The following is a 17,100-nucleotide window of genomic DNA, read 5'->3' as shown; positions in this document are numbered from 1 at the left end:
CTGCACATATGTTGTCCCTTCCCATAATCTGTGTTGTCATTCACTGTATGTTTTCAAAAGTGTTTCTAAAGGTCATAAAGGAACTAATTTCACATCTTTTTTATTGAAAAGTGCATTGCAAGTTGAAAAACATCAGGTTTTTGACAGGAAATTGCAACACAGAGAGCAGATTTGTTAACTCGGTACATCTTAGTCATTCTCCAGTTTCACTGACTGGATTCATGCAAAGACTATCTTTCAAACAGACATTGAAGGGCAGACATTGCTTGATTCTTTTTACATATATGTGAGATTTATCCACATTATATGTTTAGTTCCCACATGTTCATAATGACATGTTATGTGGGTTTGATCATCATGGAAACTCTTTTGAGGGAGTAGGACCCTCCGTGGAACTCTGCCCAGTAGACCCCATCCTGGTAGCGGCTTCGATAGTGTCCACCTCGATACCACACACCGTTCAGATTGGAGTGGGCACACATGTGATACCACCAGCCTCCCTTCTGGTAATGAGCACAGTTACCTGATGACACAACAGAGGAACAGAATAATTTATTGACAGGAAAAGTCGCCATACAGCAGAGTGCTAACAACAGGGCCAGAGGAGGAGCAGACCTGTGTAGCCGTCCTTGTCTCGATCCAAAGTGGTGAAGGCCTTGTTGTTGTGCCATGAGAGGGAGTCCCCCGCATTGCCGTGGTATTGTCCTAACCGCAGTCGGTACCAGTCGCTCTCTGGTTCCAGGTGGAAGCTGTCATACTCGGCAAACACCTGTCGACCCTGCCAGTCCTCCAGAGCCACCCGTAACTTATACTGGGCCTGTTTGGTCAGCCAGTAGAGGTGTTCCAGGCCGAGCCAGTACTCTCCATCTAGGTTCCCAAAGCCTTGCTGTAACACAGTGGGACACTGGTTTCCTCATAATATGCATAAATTGCTCTGATTTTGCTTGACGTATAGCTTCACCATTAGCAGCATCTGGCTAACAGATGGATTGACGACCAATAAATGCATTCATGCCCCCTTCAGGATGAACTATAATCACTTTGGTGATAACTTTTCCTATTCACAGTGTCACAAACAGTCAGTGTTTTCACTTACCTTTTGAAATATTTGCTACTAATATTAATTATTGCTTTCCACTTCCACCCTTGAGGTCCCCGTACCAGTATCAGACCATATAAGTCGAGTTGAAAGTTGAAAGGTTATTTTATCTCTAATTTGCAGTTTGGGGAATGGTTGCTGAATGAATTTAGAGATGATTTTTAAGTTGAATTTTCAACAAAAAAGAAGTGTGGAGCTTAAGGAGTTAATGGTGGACATTAATAACTAATATTAGCAAATGAATGAACAATTATAACTTTGTATAAATATTCATAGGGGAAAAGGCCTACTGCCTTGTGATTCTTGGATTCTACCACAACCATCATGTTGAAAGTTATTACAACTAATTATTGGCTTTCATCATCATCAGGTCAAAATTGCAGTTTTTCAAATACTTTGATTTACAATGAAATACCTGAAGGCACGTATGAGCTGTCTTTAACATTAGTATCTAGAATTCAAATGTCTTCATGACAAGATGTACCCTCACAGATCCTGGCCTTGTTTGTACAGTTTTCCCGTTGTTCTCCACACTTTAAAGATGCAAGAAATCACCTTGTACTGCTCCCAAGTCCTGAAGAAGTTGACCGACCCATCCTGTCTCCTCTGGATGACCGTCCACCCTCCTTGAGCCTGACTCTGCTCACACCAGGCCTGCAGGAGTCGGTTGGCACTCTGTAGGTGGAGCAGGTAGATCCCGCTGGTGGTCTCCCCTGATTCCCGCACATGCTGACAGTCCCTCCATGGCCCTGAGTTGGGGGAAAAAAATGCAACTGCATGAGGGTGTAAAAATAAACAATATGAAGAGATGTTTAAGAATTTATGATATACATAATCCTTTGAAATATTATACCATCAACCATTCATGTGAAAAATACAGACTGGATCTTTGAAATGGAGAATTTATTTTGTGTCCGAGTCACTGAGAGAGGCAAATTGGGGAACACAAAAGGGCACTGATTACAGAAAGTCTTGCGGTTTCGTTTCAATGTAAGGAAGATTACATACTGTAAACATTGCAGCCTCAGCTTAGCTATCTTAAGATTAAGATTTTTCCCTCTAGCACATGGTCAGTGTCTAGTGTCACAGTGATAAGATGGGCATTGGAATCTGCACTGATGAAATGTATGCATGAAGGAACATCTCCCACACCAAAAGATAGCGCCTAATAGTCTACCACGACAAGCACATTCAAACAGACGAGATGTGGCAAAGTGTGCTCTTTCATTAGACATTTAGGGAAGCGTTGAGTCACACACATGCTTGAGTCATCCTGGTTCTGCTAACTCAGACTGTCTTTGTGCAGCCCTTTGTCATTTTAAACACTCCGGTTGTACAAGTTTACACTAGCTGTGTTACAAGTACGTCTTCATTATAAAGTTGCCTGTTTTTCTGGTGTTTCTGTCTTTGTTTAGGTCTTCCCAGAGAGATAAGACCTCTCCCAAGCTGGGAGGTTTATTGACCCCATCAGTTTCTACTGCTTATCTCAGCTGTTAAATAACTCTGACAGAAAATGTACACACTGAAACACACAAGTTTGACTCTAAACATGTGCTGCTATTTCACACTCATGTACCTGGAGACTTCGTGACGGGGAAGCTAATGAAGGGAGGGTCTGTAGGAGCGCTGGGGGTCGTGTTGGGGAGGGAAGGAACCCTCCCTGTGTTTGCTTGTTGTGGTGGAGGAGCACTTTGGTCCCTTTGAACATCATTGGTCATTTCATTGACTTCAGAGCTGTAATTAGGATGCAACATAGACTGGCTTTTTGGTGCTTCAGTCAACACCTGTTCAGACCAGCACAAAAGCAGCATTCTCAGTTCCTGTGTACAAACCCAGAATAAACGTTCAACATGCAGATCACAGTTGGTTCCCTACCAGAGAGGACTGGGTGGAGGCCCTGCACTGGCACTGCTTCTCCAAACGAGCAATGAACTGGTTCTGGGAGCTCATCATGGAGGTGAGGGCTCCGTATTTCTTCTCCAGTTCCCTGTAATTGCTGGACACCTGCAGTGCCTGTGATGTCCCAACACCCACAACACACATAAGTTTGATAATGTCTAAAAGAAGATGTAGCTGAGACTGCAGTTCTCTGCTCACCTGTGTTGTCGCATTTAACAGGAGGTTCTCCACCCTTTGCTGCTCCAAAGCCTGGTCTTTCTTGTGTATGACTTCATTTAGCAGCTGGGCATAGAGCTGAGCAATGCGAGAGTTCATATTGACGCTCTCTTTGCGCAGAGTTCTGACCTCTATGGCGAGGGCCCCTTCTTGCTCCAGTTGGCCCCGGAGCTTCTCCAGTTGCTCCTGCTGCCGTTTGAGCTCCACCCGCAGCGCTGCCACCTCTGAGTGGTTGGTAGCAGCAGACTGCGTGTTCAAACACAGCGCCCCTGTCAGTTTTTGCTGGGGGACAATGAAGGTGTAGGAGCAACGGCCTGCTTTTGTATCTGAAGAGCGTGATGAACTTTTGTTTTCTGCATTGCCTCCTTCCTTCTGCCCCCTGGCTTGTGGAATGGCCACACCAAGTGCAAGGAAAAGAGTCAGACCTGTGGTCAGTGTCTTCTCCATCAATCTGTGAAGCTTCTGAGAACAACCTGGTATTGGAGTAGAAAACACAATTACCACAACAACAACACAAAAATAACTCCTGATCATCTGTCATTGAAAAGTAATGATTCAGAAACATGTGGGACACTTTTATAAATGCACAGAAAGGAGTAAAAGAGTGTTTTGGTGGGTCTTGACTGTTCACCAGATGTTTCTTTGTAGAGTTAAACACACATTTTTCCCAAGCTGGAACTGAGCAGGTCAACACCAGAGGGACAACGGTCAACAGAAACCAGTCAGAATCAATACAACTCCATCTCACAGTCAACAGAACCATTGGCTCCACATCCAGCCACAACAACCATAGTCAACACCATAAACAGTGCAAATAGGCTAAAGATATACAATTTTCTCACTGTGATACTTTACTGGTACCAAAAATATGCCTTCATGTGCAAAATAATATCTTTTCTTGTTACTCTGGGCAAGCACATTAGTTATTCTCGTACTGATGATTAACAATGTGCATTATAATAATTTAAACAGTGCTGTAAACAGTGCATTTCCCTACTCCCTACACTTTCCTAAATGCAGATTATTGTAAAAAGTGTGAGATCATTTATAACTTACTGTGGTAGCTGATGTCTTTGTTCTCCTTCTGTGTTTAGCAGCAGCTTCCAACACGCAAGAATGCAAAGTTGAGACAAATGCTTTTTGAAAATCACATGTTTAAAGATCACGAAGAAATGCATGAACAACCAGAAGGTTTAAAGATGTTAGTGGTTCTTTGTAAATGTTGAATTGTAGCTGACTGCAGGCAGATTTGGGTAGCAAATAAATCTCCAGAAGAAAGAGAAACTAGTCCAGAGCCACGCGACGTCTTCAACCCCAGAGTTTCTGTCTCAGGGTCCCTAAAGAAGAAGACAACTAATTACAAACCATCCTAATGGCGCCGCCTCTCTGTACTTGTTTACCTGCTGCTCAGTACAGGAATCTGGGATGTCTCCTCCCTCTGCCATCAGTGTTATCCTGCCATAAGGCTCCATCCTACAGCAACGTGTGGCGTACTAATGCTGTGATTTTAACTTTCACCCCATCATTCAAACATCTTTAGTTTGATTTGTGGCTTTTGTCTTGTTGTCTGAAGTTGGCACATTTTATAATCTGTTTGAGATGTCATTTTATTACAAAAAAATTCAGAATAGACACCCCGTTAACCATAATACAACTGCCTTGGAGGCTTCTAGGTATCCAGATTCTTCTGTCTTCTTGACAACATAAGAGTTTTTATCTTTTGTCTGACTGGTGAAGAGAAGAGGAAGAAATAAGAATCGTTTTTACTGAAGTGAAAGTTGAAATATTTCTTTGTAGCACACCATTAGTAAGCTGCAGCACTGCAGTCTTATATGTGGATGTATTTGTTTAGTTTTTTGTTAATTTGGGTGTTGTCGTTGGATGAGTCTGTTTTCTTACACTCATAGTCACATCTAGTTTGTGATATCAAAGCTCATCAGGTTTAAGGTGGGAACAGATGGTAAAATTAGATAACAACAGCAACAACAAGTAACCGCTTTAAAATGTGTCTTTCAAATGCTCTCATAGCTGCCTGTGCTGCTGTTTGCTGGTATTTTCACATTGTTTATCTTTCACCATGTTCTGTGGTATTCTGACTTCCTCCCACAGTCGAAAACAGAAATTATTTGGTGATTCTAAATTGGTTTGAATGAGAGTGTGCTTGGTTGTTTGTATCTATGTGTAGCCCTGTGATACACTGGTGACCTGTCCAGGGTGCCCTCTGCCTTCACTCTGCCTTCACCCTATGTCAGCTGGGATAAACTCCAGCCCCCCGCGACCCTAATGAGGATTAAGTGGTGTATATATAATTAATGGAAGGATGGATGTTCTGTGGTCAGCAATGTTTAGATCAGTAGAACACCAAATTCCCAAATGTCCTTATTATTGCATTGTTTTCTGAGATGGTCCTGTATCAGCTGGACTAATATCAGTGTAACAGCTCATGCGCCTTTCGAATGATACCACTTACCGTACTGTGGGAAAAGGCAAAGTTCACATGGCAGCACTGACAGTATCTCTGATCTTGTTTCGGACAAACCCACAGACTTGTGAAAACTCCTTCTGTGATCAGGACAAAATATTACTTCTCCTGATCACACCTTTTTTTTCTTTTTTTTTTTTTTTTGTGGTTTCTCAGCAGCTGGTTGAGCTGCACTTATACTCTATGGTGGTGATGTTAATCAGATCTTGCGTAAAAGCCATCTTTTCATTTTTTAAGTAGATTAAGTAGTTTTTAGTGGCAGTTCGAATTGCAGCCCTTCATTTAGACTAATATTTTCTTTTTTGAATAATTCAACAGTATGGCTACATAAATGAACAAACAAATTAAATGTTTGTTTTCACTGTATTATTTTTTCTTATCATATTTATTTCTGTATTTATATCTTTCATACCAATTGCAATCTGTTGATTATACTATTTTATTCATACAGCACCTTTCAAAATCATGGTACTGCCTGCCTTCTAGTGGCCATAATTATAAACTACAATGACCAGATTGTCTAGGAACCAACTGTCCCATTAACAACAAGGGACGGACATATTAGTGTGCGACACCGGAGTAGAGCCATGTGGAAAGTGTAGCGTTTATTTCGGAGTTGAGATTTCAGTACTGCTGTTGAATGCATTTGTTTACAAAAAATGAACGTAGTAGTTCTTGGTATTTTCAGTAGAGTGTAGGGATAATTACTGTGACCGTGTTGACTTAATTCGCCAGATTTTATCGAGGTGAATAATGGGGAAATCAAAGGTAAGTAATGGCCTGTGCTAGCAGATTAGCTAAAACTGGTTAGCCGATACTGTCCTAAAGCTAATTTTTAAAAAGGTATTTGTGAATTGTTATTTTGTGACAATATAACTTGTATCAAATTACAAGCTTGTTGAATTTCGTGTCTTTAGAAGTTGAAATTGAGAAATGGCGTTTGTGTGAAGTTAGCTTAGCTTCGTGGTGAGGTGGGTACCTGGTCAACTCGTGCGTATTCTTGTGCGTATGAAAACTTGTGCGTATAATTATAAAATTAGCTGTCTGCTTAAGCAAAGTTATCTTCGAGCTCAACTTGAGAACTTAACATTTTTTGCCACACCAATGAATATGTTGCTATTGCGATTGTCAGACCAAGAATCAGAAGAAATCCCGAGCAGTAGCCAACCATGTGGCCGAGGAGACTTACGGAGCTGTGCCCCATTCCTTCGTGTTTAATCGGGGTCAGGTTGGGAAAAACGTGGGTCAACTCATCCTGGACGTGCGGAGAGTCATGGAGCCGTTCACTGCAGAGTCTCTGAAGGTCCGTGTGTCTGCTTATCAAATCTGTCTGCAGTATACAAGTAGCTGCTATAGGTGGTTTTATTTTAACTATTTATGATTTGTGAGTTTGGGTTACTGCAGATCTCTTCACTTTGTTTTTGCTCAGATGTTTTGCCAATGCCCACTTTTAATTCTCTTACTCACTCACCATGTCTGGATTTTTTATCCTTTTTAAAACCAGGTTAGGAAAAAGAATGTGCTTAAAGACTTTGTGGCCATAGCAGGACCGTTGGGAGTAACACACTTCATGATGTTCAGCAAAACACCCAGCAGTATCAACATGGTGAGAACATAATCGGAGTTACTTACAGTTTTTGTGTGTTAAACGTGTACTACAACCAATCTAACAATCCTTTTTTGTCTTTCAGAGGCTTGCTCGACTTCCCAAAGGTCCCATGCTTCACTTCAGAGTCCTTAAGGTAAATATAACTCCTGAAGAAAACTTGTTTAATAAAATATTGGGTTCAGATGATGACATTTAAGAACTTGATTGTGAAGTGATGTTTTTCAAAGTAAACGCACTGATGTGCCCAAGCTACCAATGTCATAATTACCTTTATGTTATTTCCTCATTTATTCGTAATTTTGCCTTCTTTTTTTCCAGTATTCTCTTGTCAAAGATGTGGTTTCATCTCTGAAGAAGCACAGGATGCACGAGCAGCAGTTCACCCATCACCCGCTGCTCATCCTCAATAACTTTGGAGTGGATGGCATGCATGTCAAACTCATGGCTACCATGTTTCAAAACATGTTCCCCTCCATAAATGTGCACTCGGTATGTTTTGCCTGTTAAACTGCTGTCTTAATTGATTTGAAGATTAAAAGCATTGTTGGCGTGATGAAAGTATAGTCTTCTGAGTTCTCGTGAAGATTTGTCAAAAGTAAACGCTTTCTGATTTCTCTGTTAATACATTCATCAGTAATGTGAAAGCCTAACCCTGAATACTACTGAGAAATGATGGTGTTTTTCAGATAAGCCTCAACAATATCAAGAGGTGTGTGCTGTTAAATTACAAACCCGAGACCCAGGAAATTGAGTTTCGACATTAGTAAGTAAAAATGTTGACATTTTACATCAGTATTTATTTTGTCAGTGAATGTAAGTGTCTTGACGAGCCAAACTGGTTACATTATTAAAAGTTAGATTTGATTGTAAGTACTGTGTAGTTGGGTTCAGATGATGACCGACCACGACTTGACTGTTCAGTGATGTATGTCCAAAGTAAACGCACTGATGGGCCCCTACACACAGACAAAAAAGCACATTTCTGTTATCTGTTTATTAACAAGTCAAACTGATCAAAGTGATGTCATTTCTAACCTGCAGCAGCCTGAAGGTGGTCCCTGTGGGCATGAGCCGCGGAGTGAAGAAGCTGATGCAGGAGAGGTTCCCCAACATGAGCAAGTTTGAGGACATCAGTGAGCTGCTGATGAAGTAAGGTTCTTATGAAGGTGCAATTGTTGTAGTCCCGAGGCTGAAATGTGGTTAGATGTGGAGCTGTTGCACACTGTTGATATTTGCGTTATCTGATGAAATCCGTTGTGCTCTGTGACCACTCTTAGGGGGGCGAACCTTTCAGAAAGTGAGCCTGAGCAAGACGGGGAGCACAACATAACCGAACTGCCACAAGTGTACTCTGGAAGAGGCAACATGGCGTCCCAACAGAGCGCTGTCCGTTTGACCGAAGTAAGTATGCAGAGGCAGTGAATCTTTTTTTATGTCAGTGATGCACGAATAGCAGCTGAATATTGAATTGTGTTGTCCTTAGATTGGTCCTCGCATGACCTTGCAGCTGGCAAAGATTCAAGAAGGGATGGGCGATGGGAATATTCTTTATCACTCTACTCGTGAGTGCATTCCTAATTTTGCCTTTCTGCTTGATATAAAAGGGTGTACATGATGACAAAAAACAGTATGAGTTCTATGATTTCTCTCTAAAAGTAAACGCTTACTGATGCATCCAGAGCGCACTTGGTTTTATGGGCACCTGTCACAAGCAGATTTCTAATGGGGATTTTGTTGTATGCAATACTTACAGTCTCCAAGACGGAGGAAGAAATCCAGGAGATCTTGAAGAGGAAGGAGGCCCAGATTAAGGAGAAGGAGGCTCGCAGGATGAAGCAGGCGCAAAACGTGGCTCAGAAGAAAGAGAAGCAAGAAGACCACAAGTACATTGAAATGATTTGACCCTTTTGTTTTATCGATCGTAAACTTAGTTGAAGTGTAAACAGTCTTTTCTCTTCCTGACAGGAAAAAGAGCCTGGAAGGGATTAAGAGGAAACGCGCTGAAGATGAAGAAGACAGTGAGGTGGAAGATCCAGGGATGCAGGACGATCAGGCTGCTGCTGTTGAATCTGATGATGAGGTGGAGTACTACAGACAGGCTGTGGGACAGGAGCCTGATGAAGGTGACTAGAACTAATAAACTTCAATTTGCTCTTGAGTTTGTTTTTAATCTACATTTTGACAAAGAGGTATTTTTTTTGCAGATATGTTCCCTGGTGCCAAGAAGAGACGGTTCTCAGAAAAGTCTCACGGACCTGCCAAGAAGACGAAGCAGTCTCCTGGTAAACCTTCGGGAAAAGGCAGAGATTCCAAATCACCAAAGAGAAAAGGACCAGGAGGACCTTACAGAGACAAAACAGGAAAAGACCCACAGAGAAAAGGATGGAAGAAATCCAGGGATGGTGAAAAATCATTTGGACAGAAAATGAAACCTGGAGGAAAGGCTTTTGGAGCAAAGAGACACGGGGATAGAGAGAATAAATTTGGTGGGAAAAAGAAATTTAATTCAAACAAAAATAAGGACAAACCATTTAAGTCTAAAGGTCAGAAAGGCAAGTCAGGCTTCAAGAGGAAAGGTGGTGGAACAAAGCAAGGCTTCACACAAAGGAAAGGAAAAAGCTGAACTTTCTCTTCTGTCTGGACTTTGGGTGTAGTATTACTGTGAAGCAGCAGATGGCAGCAAATAAGCATTTTTCTCATTTAGACAGCTGATGAAGACTTCAGCTGTCAGTGATGCTGCTCAGCAGATGGAGAAAAAATGAGCGATTAAAGCATCTTGGGAAGAGTGGGAGGGATACGACAGTTTTCTTTAGGATAATAGCTGGTTATAGTCATATACTGAAATGTCCTTTCCTTTTTGTCCACGTTTTTGTCGTTTGTCATTGAGGGCACAGAAATGCTGGATATTTTTATACTTCAGCTCCACAGCTCTGGAAATCATTGCAGAAAGTTTTTGCAATGTTAATACTGTGCAAAATCCACGTCTTTGAATATAAAACTACACACAAAGAATAAATAAAGGGATGACATGGGGTCCTTTTTAATGACTTTTGGTCTCTGTTTTTTAAGTTGAAGTAAGACTAAATAATTGAGGCAGGAACTAAATGAAAGCGGCAGCAGCAGGCATAATTTAAATTTCAATTATTGCAGGTCAGTTTATTTAGCAAGTCTGATTTAATGCCACCAGTGACAACTGATTTTCTCCACTGATGTCCTCATGGAATAAGTGATTTGGAAATGGGGTTAGTGTTGTACAATTACAACAGATAATCACAGAATAAATAGAATGGCAAGGGAGCTCTGCTTTAGATTTTAAAAACTAAAGGTAAAACAATGGCCTAGCTGAGCTGTGGGTCTGATATTCAGATTTTTGCGATTACAATTTCTCAGAACAGACTCTTGATAAAAATCTGTTGGTTTTGGCTCATATTCATCTGCCTCTTTCTATCTGCAGTTGCCATCCAGATGTTGAGTAACATCCTGTCTTCAGTACTCTGCTTACATGTCACAAGTAATGGCTTAAAATGTTCATAAGTTGTCTTTTAAATAAACTTATGTAAAACAGGCATTCCAAACAAATTTTGTGTTGGAGTCGGGGGTCTTCTCACTTTGAATTTTTTTCTCACACATATACAGTGGTTCAAAACAGTTTTTTACCACCCGGTGCATTTGTGAAATACTGAATTAAGAATCACTCTTAGGTCTTCAAGTGTGGTTTACACTCAACAAAAATATAAACGCAACACTTTTGTTTTTGCTCCCATTTTTTATGAGATGAACTCAAAGATCTAAAACTTTTTCCATGTACACAATATCACCATTTCTCTCATATTTTTCACAAATCTGTCTAAATCTGTGATAGTGAGCACTTCTCCTTTGCTGAGATAATCCATCCCACCTCACAGGTGTGCCATATCAAGATGCTGATTAGACACCATGATTAGTGCACAGGTGTGCCTTTGACTGCCCACAATAAAAGGACACTCTGAAAGGTGCAGTTTTGTTTTATTGGGTGGGGAGTTGCTGGATATTGGCGGGAACTGGTACATGCTGTCGTATACGCCGATCCAGACCATCCCAAACATGCTCAATGGGTGACATGTCCGGTGAGTATGCTGGCCATGCAAGAACTGGGACGTTTTCAGCTTCCAAGAATTGTGTACAGATCCTTGCAACATGGGGCCGTGCATCATCCTGCTGCAACATGAGGTGATGTTCTTGGATGTATAGCACAACAATGGGCCTCAGGATCTCGTCACGGTGTCTCTGTGCATTCAAAATGCCATCAATAAAATGCACCTTTGTTCTTCATCCGTAACAGACACCTGCCCATACCATAACCCCACCGCCACCATGGGCCACTCCATCCACAACATTGACATCAGAAAACCGCTCACCCACACGACGCCACACACGCTGTCTGCCATCTGCCCTGAACAGTGTAAACCAGGATTCATCCGTGAAGAGAACACCTCTCCAGTGTGCCAGACGCCATCGAATGTGAGCATTTGCCCACTCAAGTCGGTTACGATGACGAACTGGAGTCAGATGGAGACCCTGATGAGGACGACGAGCATGCAGATGAGCTTCCCTGAGACGGCTTCTGACAGTTTGTGCAGAAATTCTTTGGTTATGCAAACCGATTGTTTCAGCAGCTGTCCGAGTGGCTGGTCTCAGACCATCTTGGAGGTGAACATGCTGGATGTGGAAGTCCTGGGCTGGTGTGGTTACACGTGGTCTGCGGTTGTGAGGCTGGTTGGATGTACTGCCAAATTCTCTGAAACGCCTTTGGAGACGGCTTATGGTAGAGAAGTGAACATTCAATACACGAGCAACAGCTCTGGTTGACATTCCTGCTGTCAGCATGCCAATTGCACGCTTCCTCAAATCTTGCCACATCTGTGGCATTGTGCTGTGATAAAACTGCACATTTCAGAGTGGCCTTTTATTGTGGGCAGTCTGAGGCACACCTGTGCACTAATCATGGTGTCTAATCAGCATCTTGATATGGCACACCTGTGAGGTGGGATGGATTATCTCAGCAAAGGAGAAGTGCTCACTATCACCGATTTAGACAGATTTGTGATAAATATTTTAGAGAAATGGTGATATTGTGTGTATGTGGAAAAAGTTTTAGATCTTTGAGTTCATCTCATAAAAAATGGGAGCAAAAACAAGTGTTGCGTTTATATTTTTGTTGAGTGTATTTTAGTACAATCAAAGCCAGAATACTAAACAAATCCTTAAAAAAAGACATTTTAAAGTTCAAATTGATTGGTTCCATAAAAATACATAAGAAATTTTGAATATTGGGTCATTCTGGAACCAGTGATCCACTAATGAAGGTCATCTTTTTTATTAAAGACACAATTTTTGTTGCTGTGCTTCATGTCTATATAATGCTAGCACATTTGAAAGTTCTTTAGAGACAGAAATGGCGAAAATAAGGAACCTAACACAGGAAACGCGCTTGAAATACAGATTCTCAGCCAGAAAGGGTACGGCTGCTGCCAGATAGCCAGGAAGTGCAGATGCAGTCCCTCAGCAGTTGGATACAATCTGCAGAAATACAAACGAAACAGTTTGGAAGACAAACCAAGATCTGGATGTCCAAGGTTTTCTTCAGCATGAAATGGCCGCATCCTGATCCGCATGTGCAGGAAAAAATGTTGAATGACATTACAGGAGCTTCAGCAGCAGTGGTCAAACCACACTGGTGTCCAGTGTTCCACCTACACTGTACATGGCCGACTTTTAGATCATGGCTTAAGGTCCTACAAGGCTTTCAAGAAGTCCCTAATCAATGAGAGACAGAGGTTAGCCCGGTGTAGAAGAAGATTCTGTGGTCAGATGAGTCCAGTTTCCATCTTTATCTTCCTCCTGCTAATGTGAGAGTACACAGAAGGCCAGGAAAAACATCATCTCCAGCATGTACAGTACCTACTGTCAAGCATGGTGGAGGCAGCATCATGGTTTGGGGATGCATGAGTGCTGCTGGTGTTGATCATTGCACTGTCTGTGGTGGCACATTGAACTCTGATAAGTATTGTCATTCTCCAGACCCACATGTTCCCTTCTGCATGTGCACTTTTTTGCCGAGATCAAAACTGGATGTTTCTACAAGATAATGGCTCTTCCACACATCCATTACCAGTAGAACTTGGCCGCAGGAGCACAGTATCCAGGTCTTAGAGTGGTCAGCTTAAGCCCCAGACATGAGCCCCACTGAAAATCTGTGGTGGATTATCAAAAGATTTGTTTCAAAGTGTAAACCAATGAATTTAGAATTAAAAGCAATAATTCAAGAAGAATGGAACAAGATTGCCCCTCAACAGTGTGAAAGGCTCATGGGGAAGATCCAGCCAGGATTAGAGCTCTACTGTGTGCTAATGGCAGGATTATTAAAACCCCTTAAGCTTCAGTGTACCGCCGGCGGTACACCTACTAATTTGCATAGGAGTTTCAAGAATGTCCGACGGCTGCAAACACGATTATACAAACACTATACACCGATGGAAAGCTTAGATTCTCATGAATCCGCCGGTATAAACCACTTTCAGATGCGATTACCACAGCGGGTGAGAAAAACACATTTGTCCGACAAAAACGAATATTCATCCATCCGTTCTCTATACACAGCTTCAACGCACACAGCGCGACTCACATTTCCGGGTTTATTATTACACACAAAAAAAAGATTCCACAAAAAACGGCCATAATCCAACCTTTTACATCCAGATGACACAAGCCAGTAAACTATTTTGTCCAAAACATGTCCTGAAGTCGGTATAAAATCCCCGAATCGGTCATTTTCAAGGAAATGCACCTCGCGATGTCCGTCCAATATTCCCTGTGTTTTTCGTAATTTTTTTATTTAAAATAGAATATTAGCGATTTTTTTGGACTGAAAACGGCTGGAATTGACTGCAGCTTAAAGGGTTAAATATTCATTTGATGATGTGATGTTTTGCTTATTTTTTTGTTCAGTTTTGAAGACGTTCTCTGTTATTTGTTGACTTTGATACTGAAAATGTTGAGAAATGACATATAGCAACTGCCAAGAATTTAGTTTTGTTAGTTTTTCTTGGAAGCAATAAACAAAAAAAAAAATCATTTGTAATAGTGCGTGTCTGTCTAATGCAGCCACACCCAGCATGTGATAATATAGACTTCTCTGATGATATTTACTCCTAAATAGAATTACTGAAGCACGACTTCAACAAAAGCCTAACTGTAATTATGTTGTGACCAGTATCAAGCAACGAGGTCAGATAATGGTGAGATTAAGAGACTCTTCAGGTGATGATGGTGAAGCTGTACTGCTTGAAAGACAGATGACACTAAAAGTCTGAATTGTTTTGTTTGAATCTTGGTCCTCTGAACACATTTGGAGCTCTGCCCTTCAGCTGAAATATTCACTCTGCATTTCTCTTCTTTCTTATTCATTTTTACTCCTTTAATCCTTCAGTAAAATACAAGAAGACAAATACTGTTGCACTTCGATTGCTTTTGCTACGGCTCATCCAGATTTCCACAACATATATCTGTGATGATATTGGTCCTGAAGTACTGGAAAAGAGAATCTGAAACACTTTGTGTCAGTTATGATGATAGAGAAATAATGTCCATAACAGGTCTGAGTCATGATGTATCCTGCATTCGAGAAGGATACAAGTGAAGAATTTAATGTGAATGACAAAACACTTCACTGTTATCTGACTAACACAAACTCAAGACTATTTATTGAAAATTTGGTTTTCAAATGCACCGAACCGGTGTCTTCATAGTTCTACTTCTCCAAATTGCGAAATGAGTACAAAGGGTATGAGGAAGCAACTTTCAGGTTGATGCGAGCCCTCCACATTCCTCACTTTTATCTTAGCTTGAGATATAGATGACAGCGGATGACCGTTACACGCTTTCTGTGCTATCACACAGGAAATGAAGTCTCAGGCTTCACTCGTCTTCACACACTGCACATCTGCCTTTCAGTAAGTCAAAGTTGCCGTTTTAATTTCTGCTTTTCAAATTATTCGATTAACTTTCTTAACAGTATAGCATTTCAAACAGTTAATATGCACTGTTTTGTTCTGGCTTTTTGAAAATGAATGCTTTCTCTGAAGAGACTCTCAAATTTCCTCTACTTAACCACAAAAAAAAAAAAATCAAATGCAAATCATACTTGAGTCAAAATTAAGGTGACTTTTCAAATGATGGAGTTGAATGAATCAGCTTTTTGTCTTTTACAGTTAATCAAGTTGTGTGAAAGCAGCTGAAAAACAAAATAATTTTCAGCAGAAAGCGAAAATGAACTTCACTGAATGTGAGAAGTTTCAAACAAGCGTGCTGCCTGCGGTGTTTGGAGTCGAGTTCATCGTGGCTCTGGCGGGAAACCTGTTTGCCCTGTGGCTGCTGGTCATCAAAGAGAGAGGGAACTGGCACACTGGAATTGTCCTGTCCTGCAACCTGGCCATCAGCGACCTACTGTACGTCCTCGCCCTGCCTTTGCTGATTGTCTACTACTCAATGGGGAAACATTGGATATTTGGTGATTTTGCGTGCAAAATTGAGAAGTTTCTTTTCACCTGCAACCTCTATGTGAGCATCTTCTTCATCATGGCGATAAGTGTGAACCGATGCATCGCCCTCGTTTGTCCTTTTTTACCCGCTCCCACATAGAGCCTGCCCACGCCAAAGCCACCAGCGTCATCATCTGGATTATTGTTGGTGTCATTTCCTGCCCTGTGTTGAAATTTGCCACTGTTTACCCCAATGAGAATAATAATACGACTCTGTGTGTGTCCTTCCATGGCACTGTGAATGAAAACCCTCACTTCATTTACAAATCATTTCTTGCTGTGTTTGGGTGTCTTCTTCCCTTCTTGGTTACTTTCACTTCTTACTGTGCAGTGATTAGGGTAGTGTGGAAAAACACCAGTATAACCACACTAGAGAAACGTAAAGTTGCCTTGTTAGTCACATCAGTGATTGTGCTGTATGCCATTTCCTTCATCCCTTATCATTTCTCTCAGACCTATCACTTGTATTTGAGAAAGCAGAACCCCCACTATGGAGCTTGTGGGATCTACAACATGTACCAAGTGTCCAAGGGCCTGGCAACTCTGAATATGTGCATCCATCCAATTCTTTACGTGGCTGTGTTCGACAGTATTAGAGTAGCGTGTTGTGGGAAGAGCCCAGAGGACAACATCAGGAGAGGGAGCAGAAAGTAGAGCTGCTGCTTGTGTGAAGTGCATTCTTATTTCATGCTCATAAAGTCATGAAGATTATTTTTCTACAAACAATTTCTTTACAAGGGTGACTTATTTTCATTAATGACAAATGCCACTGTTTCATATTAACTTTGAAAACAGAAACCGTAAATAATAAAGATTTCTTCTGATTGCTTCTGTAATGTGTGGCAATTTTGATTATCTTCTGATTAACTTCCCTTGTTTGACTCAAATGAGGAAGAAAATTAGACTCAAGAATTATCATTAAATATCAGGATCTCTAACGCATACCAGCATAGTGGGTTCATAATCTTAGGCATTTTGCTTTATTTCAGAGAAGGCCTCTGTATTTATACTATCTATGACTGCACAAAAATGCATACACATTTAATAAGAGACATCAGAATAGAAGCTAAGTGGAATCACATAGGCTAATGCGAGATAAGAATATTTAATGTATGTTGCAGTTAAAGTCAGGGTAATGTCAAATGTTGAAACTTAATTTTAGGTAAGTAAGAAGTTTTTGAAGATTTTACATTTGGTTTTATAATAGCAAAACTGT

At 41.1% G+C, this 17,100-nt stretch overlaps 2 protein-coding genes across 2 annotated transcripts; one reads left to right on the top strand and one right to left on the bottom strand.

Annotated features, from left to right (window-relative positions):
* Positions 1–84: 84 nt before the first annotated feature.
* Positions 85–4,593, bottom strand: angptl6 (angiopoietin-like 6). Its single transcript, XM_051941460.1, has 7 exons — positions 4,271–4,593; positions 3,197–3,687; positions 2,975–3,112; positions 2,676–2,883; positions 1,655–1,848; positions 616–886; positions 85–523 (listed from the first exon to the last, which is right to left on the bottom strand). The coding sequence occupies exons 2-7, from the start codon at positions 3,659–3,661 to the stop codon at positions 339–341; spliced, it is 1,461 nt and encodes a 486-aa protein (XP_051797420.1). The 5' UTR covers positions 3,662–3,687; positions 4,271–4,593; the 3' UTR covers positions 85–338.
* Positions 4,594–6,255: 1,662 nt separating this feature from the next.
* Positions 6,256–16,720, top strand: LOC110965552 (suppressor of SWI4 1 homolog). Its single transcript, XM_022214654.2, is given in 14 exon segments — positions 6,256–6,464; positions 6,829–6,999; positions 7,201–7,302; positions 7,388–7,438; positions 7,624–7,794; positions 7,992–8,068; positions 8,347–8,454; positions 8,583–8,706; positions 8,789–8,867; positions 9,059–9,188; positions 9,271–9,428; positions 9,510–9,923; positions 15,560–15,955; positions 15,958–16,720. Coding segments are annotated over 14 exon segments (2,577 nt in total). The 5' UTR covers positions 6,256–6,449; the 3' UTR covers positions 16,539–16,720.
* The last annotated feature ends 380 nt before the right edge of the window (positions 16,721–17,100 follow it).

The sequence above is a fragment of the Acanthochromis polyacanthus genome, chromosome 21 (assembly GCF_021347895.1).
Source record: "Acanthochromis polyacanthus isolate Apoly-LR-REF ecotype Palm Island chromosome 21, KAUST_Apoly_ChrSc, whole genome shotgun sequence".
Taxonomy (NCBI): Eukaryota; Metazoa; Chordata; class Actinopteri; family Pomacentridae; genus Acanthochromis; species Acanthochromis polyacanthus.
This window is presented reverse-complemented; position numbering and strand designations above follow the sequence as displayed.

Excerpts from the sequence above, each read along its gene's own strand:
- angptl6 (XM_051941460.1), bottom strand. The coding sequence starts at position 3,661 with ATGGAGAAGACACTGACCACAGGTCTGACTCTTTTCCTTGCACTTGGT. Across the intron at positions 1,849-2,675 it reads CCCCGTCACGAAGTCTCCAG|GGCCATGGAGGGACTGTCAG; the intron begins GTACATGAGTGT and ends CCCCCAACTCAG. Across the intron at positions 524-615 it reads AGACAAGGACGGCTACACAG|GTAACTGTGCTCATTACCAG; the intron begins GTCTGCTCCTCC and ends TTGTGTCATCAG.